The sequence below is a fragment of the Vipera berus genome, assembly GCF_964194415.1.
Source record: "Vipera berus genome assembly, chromosome: 7".
In the NCBI taxonomy this organism is placed as follows: domain Eukaryota; kingdom Metazoa; phylum Chordata; class Lepidosauria; order Squamata; family Viperidae; genus Vipera; species Vipera berus.
In genome coordinates, this window is record NC_138209.1 from 79481127 (window position 1) to 79501210 (window position 20084).

Consider the following 20084-nt stretch of genomic DNA (forward strand, 5'->3'; position numbering starts at 1 on the left):
AGCCCAAGTCTGTTTTATTTAATTATCAGCCTATTTCCAAGCAATATCTCCCGCATGTGAAAGCACCTGGTGATTAACACCAATTAACACAGAACTATTTTTGTTTTAATTTTTCCAGCTTTCTGTTCACCCGCATTAAACATTTAAACACACACATGCGCACACAGAGACAACCACACAAGGGCCAGATGTCTTGTTCTGCATTATCTTTATCCAGGCAGTGTTGGGCATTTAGATAATTCTGCTCTCACAGCTATACCATATGGCTGGCCTTACTTCAAGCCTGCCAGCTGTCCTGTTTTTCATCTACCTTCGGATGCAACAAGATGCCACCAGTGTCCCATGGGCTTCCGGAGAAGCCTTCCAGAGGCACACTTTCCTTCCTACTTTGCAACCAATCAGTTGAGTTCCTTACGGACCCCTTGCTATTGTCCCACACTTTGCCAAGCTCACTTTCCCACAAAACCTCAATATTGGCAGAAACACAGCCGCACCCACCTACTGACCCTCTAAACCGCTTAGAGAGGGCTGTAAAGCAGCACTGTGAAGCGGTATATAAGTCTAAGTGCGATTGCTATTACCATTGCTAAAATCCAACCCATGGATTTGTCAACTTGTCACAAGGATAGCTTGAGAAACTTCATCACTAGCTTTGCTGAAACGAAGATATACTGTATCTACAGCATTCCCCGTCTACTAGAATGCAAGGGACTAAAGTACCAAAGTATTAAAGGAGTCGTGGTGGCATCATGGCTGGAATGTGCAGTAATGCAGGCTAACTCTGCCCACAGTCTGGAGTTTGATCCTGACCGGCACAAGGTTGACTCAGCCTTCCATCCTTCCCAGGTTGGTACAACGAGGACCCAGATTGTTGGGGTCAAGAGGCTGACTCTGTAAACCACATAGGAGGGCTGTAAAGCACTGGGAAGTGGTATATAAGTCTAAGGGCTATTGCTATTGTCCTTCCTTCCTTCCCTCCTTTCTTTCCTTTCTTGATGGTGCAATGGTTAGAATTCAGTATTGCAGGCTGACTCTGCCCACAGTCTGGAGTTCGATCCTAATGGCTCAAGATTGACTCAGCGTTCCATCCTTCCCAGGTCGGTAAAATGAGGACCACAATTGTTGCGGGTGATATGCTAACTCTGTAAACAGCTTAGAGAGGGCTGTAAAGCATTATAAAGCAGTGTATAAGTCTAAGTGCTATTGCTATCTTCCTTCCTTCCTTCCCTCCTTCCTTCCTTGATGGTGCAATGGTTAAAATTCAGTATTGCAGGCCGACTCTACCCACAGCCAGAAGTTTGATGCTGACCAGCTCAAGGTTGACTCAGCCTTCTGTCCTTCCGAGGTCAGTAAAACGAGGACCCAGATTTTGGGGGGGCAAACATGCTGACTCTGCAAACTGCTCAGAGAGGGCTGTAAAGTACTGTGAAGTGGTATATAAGTCTAAGGGCTATGGCTAAGTGCTAAAGATGATGGCCATCACGGATAATAACATCTCCAGCATTTTTTCATAGAGGATTACCTTTGCAAAAGATAGGTTAAACTTGGCTCAATTAAAGTTTTAATTTAAAATATTCTCAGTGACGTTTAAAAATAAACACGACACTTTTAATAAAGTGTTGGAAGACAACTGGGGGGGGGAAGACACTCCAGCGAGATGTCTTTCATTTTAGATGCCAAATAGGTAATGAATCAGCTCATGTGATGCTTAAAAAAGGACACTGCGCCGAGATTTTTAATTCTCTTCCTGCTCTTTGCAAAAGAAAAAAAGAAAAAAAAACAACCCCACCAAATGCAGATGGGAGCGTGGCCTTTCCAAACTTGGCGGCTGCAATTGTTTCAACAGATCACTGCTCAGGAGAAGCGAGATCTTGGGTAATGAAAACCAGCCTCCCTCGAAGAGTTCCCGGCGCCCTTTTGATAAATTTAAAGTTCATAATATTAATCAGAATGTTTACAATGAGAACCAAAAAGCAAGAGGATATTTTTCTTTTTCTGTTTTTGCTCCAAAAAAAGGATGGACGACCGGATTGGTAAACAGGACGATGTTGCTGGCGGTGGCCTTAGAGATGTCTGTTCTATTAAACGTGTCCCGTTGCTCCAGCGTCAAAAAACCCCCAAAACAAATGTATCTCCTCTTTTGGACTGAAGTGCTGTCAACCGGCAAAAGTTATCTTGATTTCTATCTGCAAAGCGCTGCCATTTATTGAGGTTTTCTACGGATAAAAGCAAAACAAAAAGTTCCCTAAGCAGAGAGCTGCACGGATGGCAAGTATTCTTCGGCCCCACCGTTGAAATCTCTCTCACACACACGCACCCCACTGACACAGTGCCTTGTCTGTTCTTCCATCCCACGAGGCCTTTTAGCAAGTAAAGAGCAGACCTTTCCAGAAAAAAGGACTTTCGTAAAAGGATTGGCAAACCCTTCAGCACATTGGGCTTTCAAGGGGGACGAGGCAAGTGGGCGGACAGTCCAGCCAGCTGCGATTCCTCATTCTGATGGCTGCCGACTCCGTCTGCCGTCCGGCAGAAGGCCTTACAACTGGCTGCCAGAAGGCAACAAGATCTCTGGTCAAGGCCGGGGGGCTTCCAGACGCATCCGGTTTTGGCCACGGGGTGACTCCAAATGCTAGCTACGATAAAGCGGGGACTTGATCCAGCTCCAGGGCTCTTCTGGTGTTTTCTGAAGAGGCAGGTGGGGTAGAAATATTGTTTCACCCGTGCTAACTCTCGCGGAAACCACCGCAATAGGTATTGCTACCACCCAGGTTAACAGAAATGAGAGTTTGAAAACATGTAACCCAACCCCCATCTAGTCTCTCAGGAGACCTATACCACGTCTGACAGACGGCTGTCTGGTCTCTTCTTAAAAGCCTCCAGTGATGGAGCACCCACAACTCCCGGAGGCAAGTCCTCCCACTGCTTAAGCGAATCACAGAGTTGGGAGGGACCTTGGAGGTCTTCTAGTCCAACCCTCTGCTCAAGCAGGAAAACCTATACTCTTTTGGACAAATGGTGGTCCAGTCTCTTCTTAAAAACCTCCAGTGATGGAACACCCAGAACCTCTGGTGGCAAGCCGTTCCACTGGTTGATTGCTCTCACTGTCACTAAGTTTCTCCTTAGGTCTAATTTGCTTCTCTCCTTGACTGGTTTCCATCCGTTGCTTCTTCTCCTGCCTTCCGCTGCTTTGGAGAAAAGCTTGGCCCCCCTCCTCATCTTTGTGGCAGCCCCTCAGATATCGGGAGGCTGGTATCATGTCCTCCCTAGTTCTCCTTTTGTCTAGACTGATTCTGGAAACCTCCTCAGTGAAGGATTAGCAATCACATTTGTAGAACGTGGCGGATCCAAGCCAGCCTTGCACTTTGATACTTGGCCATTTTTCCTTCCTCCCTCCCCGTCTCAGGACACCCATTGCCACTTCCTTCTTTCTTTGTCCTGTGCTGTCTTTATGTTTAACTTAGGAATTTCTGCACAACGCTACTAGCATCCTCGGGGCAGAAAAGAAATGGCATCTATTGATGGCCGGTACTAAAAAAAACCCCAAAGCAAACAGTAAAGCAATAATATCCTAACTCTAACCTCATCTCTAAAGATCCCATCACCGGAAGTACGCTGGAATATTAATTAGGCCAGGATCATGATTATTTTTTAACATATAAATCCCATAATTACTGCGAACGAAGTTGCCATTTCAAATCTGCACTGCAGACTCGAACACTGGCTTAATTGTGCCAGACTGCGGCAATAACCTTGAATTAAGGCAGCACAAGTTTCTATTTTAAAGGAACAATTGCCTTTCTGGTTGATGAAACCTGTCGTCCCATCAGGTAACAGACGTGACCAGGAAAGAGAAAAACGATAATGAGTCAGCCCAAGCTGTTTGATACATTTCAAATCTTCCTCCCACAGAGAGTAGCTGCCACAAGCTACGTCGCCGGTCTGGTTCTTGAAAACTCGATCTCCTCCCTGGTGGGTGAACGTGTCCCAGACGCTGGGGCCTTTCTCATCTGCATCCCAGCCTCCTGGTTAAAGACAAAGCGATCATTACACTTTTGATGTGCGGAGAAGGCACGCAGTGAATACATACAAGCAAGCACTTCGCGTGGTTAGTTCAAAGAATGTACTGCCCCACTCGCTCGCTCGCTCACACATATCTGTGTGGCTTAGTGAGCTTTATTAATATTCCCCAGCAATTCCCTTCGCCCAAATCTCAAGAGCTGTCCCAGTTAAGTCCGGCCATGAGCAAGCCAAGGTTATTCCACAGAGCAATGGCCTGCTAGTAGACAAGGCACTTGAAAGTTCCTCAAGCAAAATAACTCCAGCGGGCAAAACGTAAAGCCACCCCCAGGACAGCTCAGGGGGCAAGAAAAGTTTGGAGGCTACAAGGCACAATTCCAAACACAGGGTCCATCTGGAGCGAAGCAGGGAAGACCACAATAGAGCAAAATATCTGGAAAAGCAACCCATTGTTCCCGGCAACGCCTCCCTCTGTCTGCTGGGATAAATAGCCAATTTCCAGTGCAGAGCCTTAAGGAGGGTGAGGCTTTCTCCTCTTGAGTAGTCTGACTGGCCTCCTCTGCTCCTGCCTTTTCTCTGCTCCGGTTTTCTTGGATCAGGTGCAGAACGCAGCTCCTTCACTGGCCATCTGCAACTGCCTGCTTTGCCCAGCTGGAACCTCCTCCAAGTCTCTTTCATACAGATGGCCGTTCAGAGCCATCAATCAACTCCATTCCTGACATGTCAGGAACGGGCTCGACCTCCCCTGAGCTGATATGTGGGGAGTTTGCCCAAAGGAGACGTCACAAACGAACAGGCCCGCTCAAAAAAAACCTTCTACGTAAGAGAGCTAATGTGTGATCTTCTCCATTCTGTACTTAGGTCTTCCCTACGTTTACAGCAAAAAGTCACGTGAAGAACTACTCAAAGTATAGGTAACCCTTGACCATAGCTGAGCCCAACATTTATGTGGCTAAGCAAAAGAGCCCCATTTGAAGACCTTTCTTGGCCGTTCAGTGAATCGCTGAACTTGTTAAGTTAGCAGGTGGATCTGGCTTCCCCATTGACTTTGCTTTTCAGGAGGTGGCAAAAGGGGATCGCGTGACACCCCCGGGACACCGTGGCCGTCATAAATAAGGGCCAGTTGCCAAGCGTCCGGATTTTGATCACGTGAACATGGGGGCATGCTGTTGCAACGGTCATAAGTGTGAAAAAAAAGGGTCCTGAGTCATTTTTTTCAGTGCCATTGCAACTTTGTACAGAAGCCAGGTTCACTTAATAACCGTGTTACTAACTTTATGACGGTTTGCAGGATCCTGGGGGGGGTCACGTGACCCCCTTTTGGGTGAAATTCTGACCAGCAAAGTCAATGAGGGGAAGCTGTATTTGCTTAACAACCGCGTTACTAACTGAACAACTGCAGTGATTTACTTAACAACGGTGGAAAGAAAAGGCCGTAAAATGGGGCAAAACTCACTTAACAACTATCTCGTAGCAACAGAAAGTTTGGGCCCAGTCGTGGTCATAAACTGAGAAACTGCCTCTAAGCTGGGATTTTTTTTTAAAGTTTCGTAGAAAAATCTCTTTCAACCGTGCTTATTTCAAACTGGGACGTGCAACGTGGTTGAAGGCTAAATTCTGTTTTACCCTAGTTGGCTGGTGCTGTTCTGGGGGGGGGGGGATGTTTTGCATGAAAAAAACAGCTTAAAAAATAGGAGCCAGGGGGACCTTATGCACAGCCTGCAAGGACACGAAGAGCCGCTGCAGGACTTTACGTATCGGCGAAGGCCACATTATGCACAATAAGACACAATAAATAAAAGATCCGATTCATGTCAAGTTATCTTCCAAATTGTGTCTGCACGGGTCATCCATGATGTTGTCAGACGTCACTTATTTTCTCCCCATCTGCTGGGATAAATAACAGCAGAGCGCAAGGATGTGAGGGACTGAGAAACTGTAATATATTCTGCAGAGAGCAAAGAAGGGGGAAACGGAGGATTTTGACACAAGGCTGATATTTATTGGGGCAGCTCCAGATTTCCCAGAATGGGCAGATCTGTCCTCAGATAACAAAATATATTAATGGCCCCCATTTTCCTCATTCACACATTCAGATGGTTGCAAACTGGAAGAAACGTCCAAATAAATGTGGAGAAAATAAAAAAACCTACAAGGCCTGAAAGGATTGATCATTTAATAATAATAATTTAAAAAATAAAAGTTGGAAGGGACCTTGGAGGTCATCTAGTCCAACCCCCTGCTCAGGCAGGAAAGCCTATACCATTTCAGACAAATGGCTGTCCAGTCGCTTCTTAAAAACTCCCTGTATTGGAGCATTCACCGCTTCTGGAGGCAGGTCGTTCCGCTGGTTAATTGTTCTAATTCAGGATCAGCACGACTCATAGTTCCTTTCCCCCATGTAATTGGAGAATTTATGAAGATGAAAAGTCTTAATACAAAAACATGGAATTGGAGTTATTATTTTTTTTAAAAAAAGTCTATGTATTAATTGTGTGTGTGTGTGTGTGTGTGTGTGTGTGTGTTCTCTCTGAATCCAGTTGCAGGTTACTAAAGTGACTTCCAAAAGTGTACAATAGGTTAAATGTTGCGTTGTTGTTTCTTTCTTTCTTTCTTTTTTTAAAAAAAGACACTCATTCAGACAAGGTGGATTCCTCCAGAAAACATCTTGGCTTGTCTGCCGTGTCCTTTAAAAGTCTTGAGTGCGTCTCCGAAGGGAAAGGGACGCCATTCTAAACCGTGGCCTCGGGCATGTATAGGAGATGGGAATTAATCTAACAGCATCCCTGCAAAATCCCCGTTTTTCAGTTAGAAGGGTGTCTGCAAGGAGAGGGGTGGGGGGGGCCATTTGGAGAAACAGCAAAGGTTTCCACAAATTAAATTTTACACTAGGTTTCTGCAACCTCCACATATATTTTTTTTGCATCCTGAGAGTTTAAAGATATTTCCTAGTGATTTCAACGTCTTTGGTAGAGGTCACTCTTTAAAATGTCATTATGGGCTGCAATGATGCATACCACGCTTTTTCCCTTCCCTTCCCCCTGATTCTCTTAAGAGCATTGCCAGCGAAACGCGTCAGAAGGAGCTGCAGTCCAGGACCTTGGCCGTTGCATGAACTGGCAAGCTAGTCCTTGAGGACCCTTGTGGTTTTCTTGGCCGCAGGTTGCTCTGCGGCGGGGAGAGGATCCTGCTGAAGGACCCCCAGAAGAGGCTTGAAGGATAGGGGGTGGGGGAAACTGACGGTCCTTTCGGGCACTTGGGCTCAGCTGCTGGGGGGGGGGTGCAGGGACGAGGGGGAAGGCTGGTTTGGAGAAGGAGGGATGTGAAGAAGAGGAAGAGCAAGGGGCAACCTTGACTGGGAGGCCCTGCTCGGCACTGGTTGAGCCTTTCTGGACCTGGAGACCCTACTCAACATCACCCACGCTCTCACCACCTTCCCCATGGAGGACTTCCATGTGTTTCACCTGGGGCGCCTTTGAGGAGCATTCAGAACTTCAACTGGTGCAGAATGTGGCAGCAGAAGGGACAGGTACAGAATAGGTGGCACCTGGCTCGGCAGTAGCAACTGTGAGGGGGATCTCGGAGTCCTAGTGGACAATCACTTCAATACGAGCCAGCCGTGTGTGGCAGCAGCCAAAAAAAGCCGACCCAGTGCTAGGCTGCGTTAACAGAGGGATAGAATCAAGATCACCTGAAGTGTTAGTACCGCTTTACGATGCCTTGGTAAGGCCACACCTGGAGTCCTGCATCCAGTTTTGGTCGCCACGATATAAAAAAGATGTTGAGACTCTGGAAAGACTGCAGAGAAGAGCAGCTAAGATGATTAAAGGTCTGGAGACTAAAAGATACGAAGAATGTTTGCAAGATTTGGGTTTGGCCAGTCTAGAAAAAAGAAGGACTAGGACCATATTGATTTAATCCAGACTTGGAAGTTAATCAGGAGTCAAATATGCCAGAACACCAGACTGTACTGCTACTCTAAAATATCCTAAAATAAATACCAGCAAATTACTTTGGCATTACGCTCAAGAAAGCCACATGGAGTTTGCTATATAATAATAATAATAATTTAATTTCTATACCGCCCTTCTCCCGAAGGACTCAGGGCGGTGTACAGGGCAATACAATAAAAAATACAATGTACAAAATTTAAGAAAGAATTAGTGTAGCCCAAATTACAATAAAAATTAATAAAATTAATATTAAAATACCCCACTCCCATCAGACCAGGCCGGCTTGTTCAAATAAGTAAGTTTTTAGGTCACGGCGGAAGGAGCGAAGGTCGGGAGCCATCCGGAGCTCAACCGGTAAATGGTTCCAATGGTCTGGCACGCCCACAGAGAACGCCCTCCCCCTGGGGGCCGCCAGTCGACACTCTTTGACCGCCGGCACCCTGAGGAGGCCCTCTCTGTGGGAGCGCACTGGGCGGAGGGAAGTTGATGCCGGCCGCAGGTGCTCCCGTAGGTAGTCCGGACCCATGCCATTTAGGGCTTTATAGGTCATTACCAGCACCTTGAATCTCACCCGGAGGGCAACCGGAAGCCAATGCAGCTCGCGGAGTAGAGGTGTTACATGGGAGTATTGGGAAGCCCCCACCACCACTCGCGCGGCCGCATTCTGCACCAGCTGAAGCCTCCGAGTAGTCCTCAAGGGCAGCCCCATGTAGAGAGCATTGCAGTAGTCTAAACGAGAGGTCACGAGCGCATGAGTGACCGTACGCAAGGCATCCCGGTCCTGATAGGGCCGCAACTGGCGCACCAGGTGAACCTGGGCGAACGCCCCCCTAGTCACAGCTCCTATATGATCTTCCAAGGAGAGCTGTGAATCTAGGAGGACACCCAAGTTGCGAGCCCTATCTATATGCATCAGTTGAGCTTCACATGTAGGCTTAGCAATTCCAGTCCTAAGATAAAACTCTTTGTGGAAATGTATCCATGCACATAGGTGTTTTTTTTCCACATGCAAGAGGCTTAACTGCATTCTAAATTTGGTGTATTCGAACAATGACCCCGAAAGAAGATATAAAGAATGCAATTATTGGCTCTAGGACCAAATGACTCATGAAAGGAGAAAACAAGAACTACATTCTTCAGACTTTTCCTCAAAGTAAACCATATAAGTGTAATAGGAATACTTTAAGGTGGTAGAAGGCCTTGGGTATAATGGTGTGCAGACGTGTGTTTGTAGTGAAGCCAGCTCTGGCTATTTCCTAGCAGTGAGCAAAGAACAAAGGGGGAAAAAACCTGAGCTAAAATTCTGCTCATATTTTATGTTCAATCCTCCTTGTCTGAAAAGTTAGAGGGCCTTTTTATGGCTTAGAATCATTTATAAATTAAATATCAGCTAATCTCCAAGATGAATATCTATGCAACACTTTTACATCAGACCTCAATAAAAATGCATTTTAATAACCAATCACTATTACAAAGATTAAAGATGGAAAAGATGTATTAGGGAAAGATCCAGCCTTGCTTCTTGGAATACATTCATCTGAAGACTAAGTTTAATGGAAGGTCAAATATATCGGAAACGGCTCAAGGGTTCCTAGAATGTGAGATTTCTCTCTTCCTCACGGATATTGAGACAGGGCTGGGCTTCCAGAGGAAGAAACGGTGGATGGAAGACATCTCCGCAAAAAGAAGAGAGAACAACCGTGGGGGAATGAAGAATCAGCCCGGAGACCGGCTCTTCATGTTTCCTCTCTGGACAAGGAAAAGACTTGAGATTACCCATAAGCGTTCCAGACAGCTGCTCTTCATGAGAAGATTGGCAGACAGTGGTCTCTGACGAGTTTAGGATGGCGATCTTATTCAACCCATGGTCAGTGTCTTCAAAAGGACACTGGGTTCACATACTTCCTGTTCTAACTACTTTCAGAAATTGCTTCTTAAAAGCCTTTCAATTACTAGGAAGCTTTGGAATGACAATTTTTAAAGCTTCCCCCCCCCCACAATCTTTACTGAAAGAAGTTTTAAAATCCAAGTTTAATGACTTGAGATTATTTTTTAATAAATAAATATTTTTAATGAATTGTAAAAGCTTTAAAACTTTGATATTTTTTTTAAAAGTTACCAATAGACTAAAGGTCCAGATAAATCTGAAATATGATTTTGGAATTGCAAGAATCGTTCCTGTGGGAAAATGCTTTAGTTTTGAAACCTTCTTAAAAAAAATATAATAAGACTTTAAATATTGGATACCAGAGGGATACTAGAAGGAACCAAATGTTGCAATTAAAAGAGAATAACATTTAAACTGGGCTTACGGAATGAAGCAAGATACTCTAACATTGGACATATGCAAGGATAATTTTGAACAAAGGACTCAGAAATGAATTTTAATAGTGTCAGAGCCCTCTGTCACTAGTGACAGAAACATCTGCTTCTGGAAAAATGGTGTCTAGAAGATATTATGGAACAAGGTTTACTTGATAAAATTGAGACCGAGTTGCAAGCAGAATTACAAATGACAGACTATAAGGATGACATGGAAATATATGTCGCAAAATGTATGTTACACTGGACAGATAAAAGAAACCAGATGTTGTCTTAACTATGAAAAGGGATATACAAACAGTAAACTAAGAGAACAACCATGGTAATCTTCTTACATTAGATTTACTAAAGACAATTATTATTATTATTATTATTATTATTATTATTATTATTATTATTATTATTATTATTTGCAAAGTCTTGTGAGAAGGAAGTAAGAAAAAAGAAATCAAGTTTTACAATACTATTTGATTAAAGATTAAGTTAAAAATAAAAGGAAGAAATATAAACTTGTTTTGTTTGAACAAGGTTAAAAATATGTATGTATTTGTACGTAACCCTTAATGGGCTTTTGCTGGCGCCGGGATTGAAATGGTGGTGCTTTATGGATTAGTTTATAGATACGGAAAAGTGTGTTTTTGTTGTATTTTAAGAGGAGGTCATAGCTAACTGAAAAACTGTATACTTGTGACGAAGGTTGAAAGTCACTTATTGATAACCTAACCCTTTTATTTTGCTTTACTGTAGTTTAACTTTTCATTCTTTTCTCTTTCTCTTTTTTCCCCTTTCTTTCCTGCACCTTCTTCACTTTCTTTGTTATTCTTCGGCATTTTTCCAGTTTGCATTTGTTTTTGTTGTGCTAACACTAATCTTTAACACAATTACAGTAAAAAAAAAAGACATCGAGCGATGTCCCATGTGCTTCCAGCAATGTCTTATGGCATTGGTAGATCTATCCAGGTTTATCTCACATATTGAACTTTAATGTATGATCATCCTCACAGGAAGATAAAGGATGTCAATTAATCAGCTCAATATTTGCCATTTTCTTTTAATTCAATAATTCACGGCAAGCCTGTTTTATCAGTGGAAACGTTTCCTAACGTATCAAGTTTGATATCAATTCAATTTCTTCCCAAAGTGTTAGCTATTTGATGCTTCTAACTTTTACTTACCTGCGATCAACTAAATTAAAAATTTTTAAAAAAAGATAAAGCAGGACTATTTGGCTTATTTTAGAAATATAATTCTTGGGATCTATTTTACTTTAGCAGCCAATGCTTCCATGTTTTTTTTATAAGATATCATGGGGAAGTCTATAATGCAATGTTTTGCAGAAGGGCGAGAATGAGGAATCCCAAGTTCCAGTAAAATATTTACTCAGCCTGGGACATTTCAGAAAATGTTCCTTACTGAAAGACACTTAAGAACAATCTTTTTAAAACAGTAGTGCAAAAAGACGTGAATTGTAACACTAAAAGGCCATTCAAAACAATTCATTAGGTCTCTAACAGAACAGTCTCAGGTTAACAGATCCAAAGATTAACAATATGTCTGTAGGTACCAGAAACAAGAATTTTAATACAAGGAGCACAAAATGAATTGTTTACAAGAAACACAAACATATCTTACACCATGAAGCATATGGTTTCCTCTCTTGTAACTGGAAGTAAAAAATGAAAGAGAACGCCAAATAAAAAAAGTTATTTTTTTTCTTTTTTTAAAAAAAAAATCATTTACCTTCAATCTGATACGCTGCTGTAGCTGAGCCCCACGCAAATTTTTCTGGGAAAGTCATACTTTCCAGACTGGAGATGTCATCATTTGGAGAGGAGACAAGATCGTCAGAAACTGCAGGAGGAGCAGAATCCATGGGAAGGTTGGCTGTTGTGTCCATCAGTAAGGTTAATTCTACTTTTTCATCCCCCAAACAGTATCTGGAATTAAAGGATCAGAAGCGCAAGGAGAGTTTTAGCCATTAGGAACAAATCTTGCTTGACCCATAATCCGAAGGGCCTACATGCAGATTGTAGGATTGTCTCTCAAGAGCTATGCGGGAAGATAGTTGGGTTTTGTGTCCAAGGAACCTCTTAATCCAACATTTCTTATCTATGCTCACCTCCCCAAAGGAAGAATCCTGACCAACACAGAACAGGATCTGTTCTTTTAAAGAGATCCAAGTATCGAATGAAGGAAACGCCACGCACCAGTTCTAGAGAATCTCAAAAATAAAGCACTGGGGTTTCCCCGAAGAGAAGCAATTTTTAAAATGAAGGCTACCCCTTTTAGTCACAAACCTGTAGGCAGTTTGCCAACAGAACGGAGCGAATAGGCACCAAGGGGATTATTGCAGCTAAAACGTGAGGGGACCAAAACCCCCCAGCGAGGTTGCATTGTTGAAGGGGTCCCAAAGGTGCTTTTTCAAAAGGCCGCTGGACTTTATTCTTCCTTGAAGGCATTTCCCTTCTCATCCAAAAAGCTCCTTCGGTTCTGACTCAACGGCGGACCACCCTTCAGTCAGAACTAAAGAAGCTTCTGGGATGAGAAGCGAAACGTCTTCCAAGGGAAAACAAAGGAAGTCCAGTTGCCTTTGGCACAAGCTTGACCTGGATGGGGGAGAATCTCCGTAGACATTGTTGAAGGTGGGCTGAAAATCTGGATCCCCAATCCAGAGAAACCACAACTGGTTTCTCCAGGGGAGAGTTTTGAAAAACTTGCTTGTGTAGGTCTTCCCTTTGATGTGTAGACTTCTATGGTGCGCCGTGATGCCGACAAATTCTATCTGTAGTAGAATTCAACCCACATAGAATATTGGATGCTTAGAGGGATAGAAAATCAGTTTCCTAACTTGCGGAAGCTGGTGCCAGAAATGTCCACGGGGATCAGTTCTGCCTCAGGAACCCAAGTTAATACGGTTATCAGTTTCCTACTTTTTAGGGAAAACTCAAGAATATTAGCTTGAATGTGTTAGCGCACAGCCCAAAGCCCTGCAACAGCTTGGCTAGCAAATATTTTGTGACTGAAAGGGGAACGCGGGCAGGACGGCTCTCAACTTACAACCGCAATGAAATCCAACATTTCTGTTGTAAAGTGAGACATCTGTTAAGTGAGTTTTGCTCTGCTTTATGACCTTTCTTGCCGCAATTGTTAAGTGGAAGACTGCCGTTGTTAAACTAGTAACGCGGTTCTTAAGTGAATCTGGCTTTCCCCATTGACCTAACTGCAAAAAGGTCGTAAAAGGGGATCGTGTGACCCTGGGACACCGCAACTGTCGTAAATATGAGTCAGTTGACAAGTGTCCCGGATTTTGATCACGTGACCACGGGGAGGCTGCAACAGTCGTTAAGTGAGAAAAACGGTCAGCGCTGCTGTAACTTTGAGCGGTCGCTAAATGAACCGTTGTACGTCGAGGGTCATGTATTTGAGATGGGTGGCTGTATAAATGGAATAAGTAAGTAAATGAAGTAGTGAGCAATATCTCGGGAGAATTATCTGCTAATCGTGGGAATCCTCCACAGTCACACAGCATTACCGTCACCCCGAAAAGGCACCGTATTCCCTACCTTTGGTTCTAACACATCTGTTTGCAGAGAAGAAAAGAGAGGGGAAACTGCTGGATGGAAGGGCCAGCAGTCCTGGCCTCCAAAGAGAGAGAAATGTTTCTTCCTTCAAGTCGAAACTCAAAAGCCGAGATATGTTTTTAAAATACGCAGCAGAGGGCGCCCTCGCAATTGCATTCTTTGGAGACTGGAAATAATATTCCTCTTCTGTTAGTATAAAAACACACCCCTACAGATTGATGCTCAGGTCATTTATTTATATTCATTAAGCCACTCTCTCTCTGTGTGTATGTGTGTGTGTGTGTGTATCCCACGGCTTAATGATTTTCTTTCTTTCTCTCCTTCCTATTTCTCTTCCTCCCTGTTCTTTCTTTCTTTCCCTCCTTCCTTCCTTCTTTTTTCCTTTCTTTCTCTCCTTCCTTTCTTTCTTTTTCTCTCCTTCCTTCCTCTCCTTCCTTTTCTTTTCTTTCTTTCTTTCTTTCTTTCTTTCTCTCTCTCTTTCTTTCTGTTTCATCCCATAGTTTATCCTCTGTTTTGTTCTCTGCAAACAGATGTGCCAGAACTAAAGGTTAAGAAATATCTAAAAGTGTGTAGAGAGGAGAGCAAAGTCTTGCGTGCACTGTGGACATCGGCTCTTCTTGCTTTCCTTTCATGGAAGCCTAAAAAAATTGTCTTCCCAGAAAGCTGATTTAAAATGGCATTAAGACTGATTTGGGCCAGAGCTTAATGCATAGATAAGTTTAGCTAACTACTTCCAAAAGATTAAAACGAAAGGCTTCAAGAATGGCTGCGTAGGAATTTTAAAACAAACAGATCCATAGGAACAACTTTTACTCAGCTCTGCGTCAGGACTATTAATTACGTTTATCTGTTACTCCTTTTGCAAGGAGTTGTTATGACTTATTGCCACTGTGAAGGTCAACACAGAGGCAGAACGTGAGCAGAAATCTCCGTGACCCAACTCTTAAGTCAACACATGAGCTTAAGATAAGCCTATGGGCCTTGGAAACTAGATTTTAGTTTGCAGTGGGGGGGAAAAATAAATACTTGGGATAGTTTTCATATCTAATCAGGGAGTTAAGTTTCCAATAGTTTGCAGCAGTAACCAAGGGAACTTTGTGAAAGCCAGCCAGAAAAATCAGTGTAGTTTTTATTGTCAATTTACACCCACCGTTGTTGATTTAGGTGATGATAAAAATTGAGCCCCCTGAGACTTCACTGGAACAAAATAAATGAGTCTAGAGGGCGTTACATTTTCTTATGCAAATATTAAATAGAGAAGTGGAAACAGTAAAAACAACGGGGTACCCATAGCACTGTTTTAATGAACACGCTGATTAGAATGTCTTCCTAAAATTGCATTAAATGGTTCGTAAACGGGTTTGCTGACTTGAGATCAAGGTGAACAAAAACAACAGATTTGAGGCGGGTGCAGAAATCATTAATCCGTGGCGGAGAAGATGGCACCTATTTAGCACCTTCATTAAAGGAGGAGGAGCAGCCAGATTAATTAGATCTGCAGCTATGAAGGGTGGGAGGGGGGTGGGAAAATTAGCAAAGCCAGGAAGGATTTAATAGAGCCAATCACCTTGCAGAGTGATAAATGACGGCGCAGAGAAAGATCACCGTGGCAAACAGAGAAATGTCCCGAGAGTTCACCATCCCACTTAGCTGAAAATATTTTAAACAAATATATGAGATGGATGGGACCTTGGAGGTCATCTAGTCCAACCCCCTGCTCAGGCAGGAAACCCTACACCATTTCAGACAAATGGTTGTGCAATCTCTTCTCAAAAACTTCCAGTGTTGGAGCATTCACAGCTCCTGGAGGCAGGTTGTTCCACTGGTTGATTGTCCTCACCGTCAGGAAGTTTCTCCTTAGTTCCAGGTTGCTTCTCTCTTCGATTAGTTTCCATCCGTTGCTTCTTGTCCAGGGACTTTGGAGAATAGCTTGACTCCCTCTTCTTTGGGGCATCCCCTGAGATATCGGAACACTGCTATCATGTCCTTCTCTTCATTCAATTAGACATACCCAATTCCTTCAACCGTTCTTCGTATGTTTTAGCCCCCTAGTCATCTTGGTTGCTCTTCTCTGTACTCTTTCTAGAGTCTCAACATCTTTTTTACATCGTGGTGACCAAAACTGGATGCAGGATTCCAAGTGTGGCCTTACCAAGGCGTTGTAAAGTGGTATTAACACTTCACGTGATCTACCACCTTCATTTCTTGACTATCTACTGTGATTTTACTGATCAAACTAGTTGCTTTAAAAAAAAAACACCCTGACAAATATTTAAAATTCCGCAGCCCAAGGTCCCCTTCCAATAAAATTTTCTCCCAAATCTTCCCTTCTACTGTAGTCTTTCCTGGTTCATTGTAACCTCTACTCCTCTCTTTAATTCTTAAGTCTTATTTGGTCTTCTGTAAACCTTCAGATGGAGAGCAACGGAAGCTACAAATCTTATCTTGTGTTCTTCATTGCTAAGACACTGAGTCAACTTAGCTGATACAAGACAAAGTCTTTCCTCTCTTGAAAAAAATGACTCCTTTGTAAGCTTTGTGCAAGACAGTGTAAAATTACACCAACAAAGCATTCATTCTATATTTGGAGCTACTCTCTGAAACTTTAAAGATCGCATGCAGAGATGACCCAGCATTCAGTAATGGGAAAATATTTCAGCCGGAAATGCAACGTTCTCAAGTCTACCCCTGCCAAAAAAGTAGAAAAATTAAGAAAATCCTTAACGTTCAATCCCTTACTGAAATGACCCGTAACCTATTGAATCATTACGTTCTAAAAAACTAATTTTACTGGCCAATTATTCAGCAAAACATGACACGATTGATCATGCTGAAGGATTCCAGCAAGATGTATTGATCAGTTGTGTGTGTGTGTGTGTGTGTGTGTGTAGGTGTGTACAAAAACTGTCAGCTCATTGGAATTCATGGCTGATAAAGTGATGTAAAAACAGTTAATGAGGTAATTCTTTGAAGACGGTGGGCAAATGTGCTAATTGATATTTTAAAAAGTCATAACACTAAAGGGTTCAATTAAGTAATCCATCTTCCTTACAAGTTGGTTTATGGCAGGATTTATCATAATGGTCTTTCTACAACAGTTTGGCATTTGACACTTTTCTAAAAGGAAGCCAAAGCGCCGTTAGTTCTTCCCACCCATTTCTATCTTTTAAGAGATGTTGGGTAAATAAGAAAATGCAACCTCAGTATATTGTTTGAACTGTTAGGTTTCCGATACTTTTTAGAAATAGGCAATGTAGGTGACAGAGGAGGGGAAGACCCAGCATTGCAAATCTTCAGAGAATCTTCAGCTTTGCAAGAGGTACTTACTGGAATTCGATGTAAAGAAATCCATAAGGTGCTTTTAAACTGCTACAGGGACTTATAGATCCTAGTATTTCTTATATAATTATCTGCAGTTATCTAGCTTAACTACTTTTGGATGTTAGACCACAGATTATAGTTCTACTGACTCCTCCCCTCATATTTTATCATTTTAAACTCAGATTACCTCTATTTTACCTTACTAATAGGATATCTGATTTCTTTCGCTTCTATTTTTTCCCCCAAAATGATTTCAACGTTGTGTGCTTTATGCTGGAGTCGTAATAGAAGCAAGCAAACCAAACCATAATATGGATGACACGGAATGAAATGACTCGATTTGGCTACCAGCCTTAATTTTTCAATCTGCAACAAGACACTGGAAAGAGAAGCCAAAACTGTTTCATGTGCCCTTTCTGTTCTTTCCAAACTATCATTCATCCCAAAATGTTTGTTTGCTGGGCAATATCTCCCTTCTTGAGACTCAAGCCTTTTCCCCACCGCCTTGTTCCTTTGTTGTTGTTAGCTGCGAAGTCGTGTCCGACCCATCGCGGCCCCACGGACAACGTTCCTCCAGGCCTTCCTGTCCTCCACCATCTTCTGGAGTCCATTTAAGCTCAGGCCTCCCGCTTCAGTGACTCCATCCAGCCACCTCCTTCTCTGTCGTCCTTTAGGGTGTTTTTCTTTCCAATTTAAATTGGGATTTGATCATGCCCTCTTAACTAAGTAGCATCCAGATCCGCCAGTAGCAGGTTATGGATGTCCCTCCCATCTCCATTCTTGGATGAGAATGTACAGAAACGTTTTCTTGTTCTACCCTAAATTTGAGTTTAATTGGAACATATTCACAATTCACTTGGGGACTAAGCACAGCCTGATTCAACTTCCTCAATTTCACAATTTCTTCCTCTTGTGACTATCTCTGGAGATCCTCCCTCATCCGGGTCATGGCTGTCCCAAAGGCGTTTTTTCAAAAGGCAACTGGACTTTCTTTCTTTTTCCCTGAAGACGTTTCGCTTCTCATCCAAGAAGCTTCTTCAGTTCTGACTGGAGTTTTTGTTTTTCCCTGAAGACGTTTTCATTTGTCATCCAAGAAGCTTCCTCGGTTCTCGGATGAGAAGCGAAACGTCTTCAAGGAAAAACAAAGAAGGCCCCGTTGCCTTTTAAGAAAAAGCACCTTTGGGACTTCCTCCCAGGAGGATCCATAGAGAAAATATCCAATAGCTTGCTAAGGATAACAAAAAATATCAAGTTAAAATAGTCCATTTCTCTCTCTCTCTCTCTCTCTCTCTCTCTCTCTCTCCCGGCATTAAAAAGAAATATCTCCTTCCAGCTGAGATTCATTGCTGAGGTCTTTATAGTCACGTTGTTGGCATTTTCACGGAAAGGGTTTGTCGTGTTATATTTTTTAAAACCTCACATCCGAGATTACTGATTTTTCTCGGTGCCATCAAGATGAAACGTCGCTTGGATTTTTAATATTTTTTTTAAGTTCAAAGAGTCCACCCCAAAGGGCCGATTTAGCTGCTTTTGAGAACCACCGTGCTATTAACAAATGGTTTTAAATCCCGTACACTTTTTACACACAACGCTATTGCTAATCAGAATCTAAAACCTGGGCCAAGAGGCTGTGAGAAGGTGGCCTTGCCCTCCTGACCGGAGGATCCCGTCAAGATGAATGGGCATTCAGCAGATTTGCCCTTGCCAAAATAGCTCTCGGGCTGCGACTGGTTCAGTCACCCGTCCTTCTTGGGTGCCTTTTAGGATTTCCAAAGCAAAAAGCAAACCAATACGAGGGATTAACGGTCGTGTTGTGAAAAATCCATTTAATCAGCGTGGCTACTTTTAGCTTTAACTAAACCTAGGCATTACGTGCCAGGCTTTCCTTTTAGAGAGAGAGAAGTGATCGAAGGCACTTTTAAAAAAGTAAATTTATCTTAACAGGGAGCCTACCTAACGCCCTTAATTGGGAAAGAAATGGTTTGAAGAGCATCGGTGTGAAGGGAAAAAGGGAAAATCCTTGAGACAGGCCATTTCAGGAGAGTCAGCTAAGCAGTTTGCTTCGTTGCCGTTCAATAATTTTCTGATTGACTACTCAAATATCGTAAAGCGCTGACTTAAACTCCCCTTCGGGGACCAGTTAGAAAAATTATTTGTTCTCCTTTAAAACGTCTTGGGGAATAAGGGAAACACAGAATGATTTTCTTTTTTCCCCATTCAAGCATTTAGGAATGCTTTCAAAATGGGGTTTTCTGCGTGTTTTTTTCCCCCTGGTGTGTTTTTATTTAAAGGAAGAATCAGCTCTTGGGATATGTTTATTCTAACACTGAATCAAGCATGAAGTTAGTACATTCTAACCCTATTATAAGCTGACCATTCGGAGGCCCAGCAAGAATCGAAAGCTGTGTTCCTGTTGTATTTATTTGTTTGATTGACTGATTGATTTCTAGAGCCATCCATCTCAACGGATGACCTTAGGCAGCTTACAATTCAAAACGTGTGTTAAAAAGTTTTTAAAAAGTTTTTTTAAAAATGTTTAAAGCAATAAAAGCGTTAAAAACAGCAGGGAACATTAAAACATCTAATTCGAAGTACGCTCAAGAACAAGGTATGTGGCCTGTCACCCTATGCGGCTTTTTTTGGCACCTGACTGAACTCCTTTGACTCTCCCTTGAAACGAATTAATGCCAGCCTGTTGGGCGCAATGCAGTGAAAGATATGGCTTTCTTCACCTATTAAATTAAATTGTAACACGGCTGTATGGCACCGGCTCAGCACGCTGCTGTTCCCTGTTCCTGCAAGCCATGAATTATTGTTTAACATTATGTGTGAACCCAGCCAGCTGGAAAAATAACCAAGGCTTAGAGCAAAATGTAAACTGATTTCACTC

The 20084-nt window shown here is 42.8% G+C and overlaps 1 protein-coding gene across 5 annotated transcripts in view; it reads right to left on the reverse strand.

Annotated features, from left to right (window-relative positions):
- Positions 1-20084, reverse strand: part of LOC308670761 (cytosolic beta-glucosidase-like) — a 74155-nt gene that overhangs the window by 44436 nt on the left and 9635 nt on the right. For 4 of the 5 annotated variants that reach the window (XR_014027079.1, XR_014027080.1, XM_081332483.1 and 1 more), the window contains exons 2-3: positions 12033-12229; positions 3795-4022 (exon numbers count right to left, since the gene is read on the reverse strand). Coding sequence is in view for 3 of the 5 variants with exons in the window: in XM_081332483.1 (XP_081188609.1) it covers positions 3795-4022; positions 12033-12189 (385 nt within the window). In the remaining 2 variants the exon portion in view is untranslated. The remainder of the gene's footprint in view (positions 1-3794; positions 4023-12032; positions 12230-20084) is intronic. The other variant, XM_081332484.1, reaches the window with a different exon arrangement.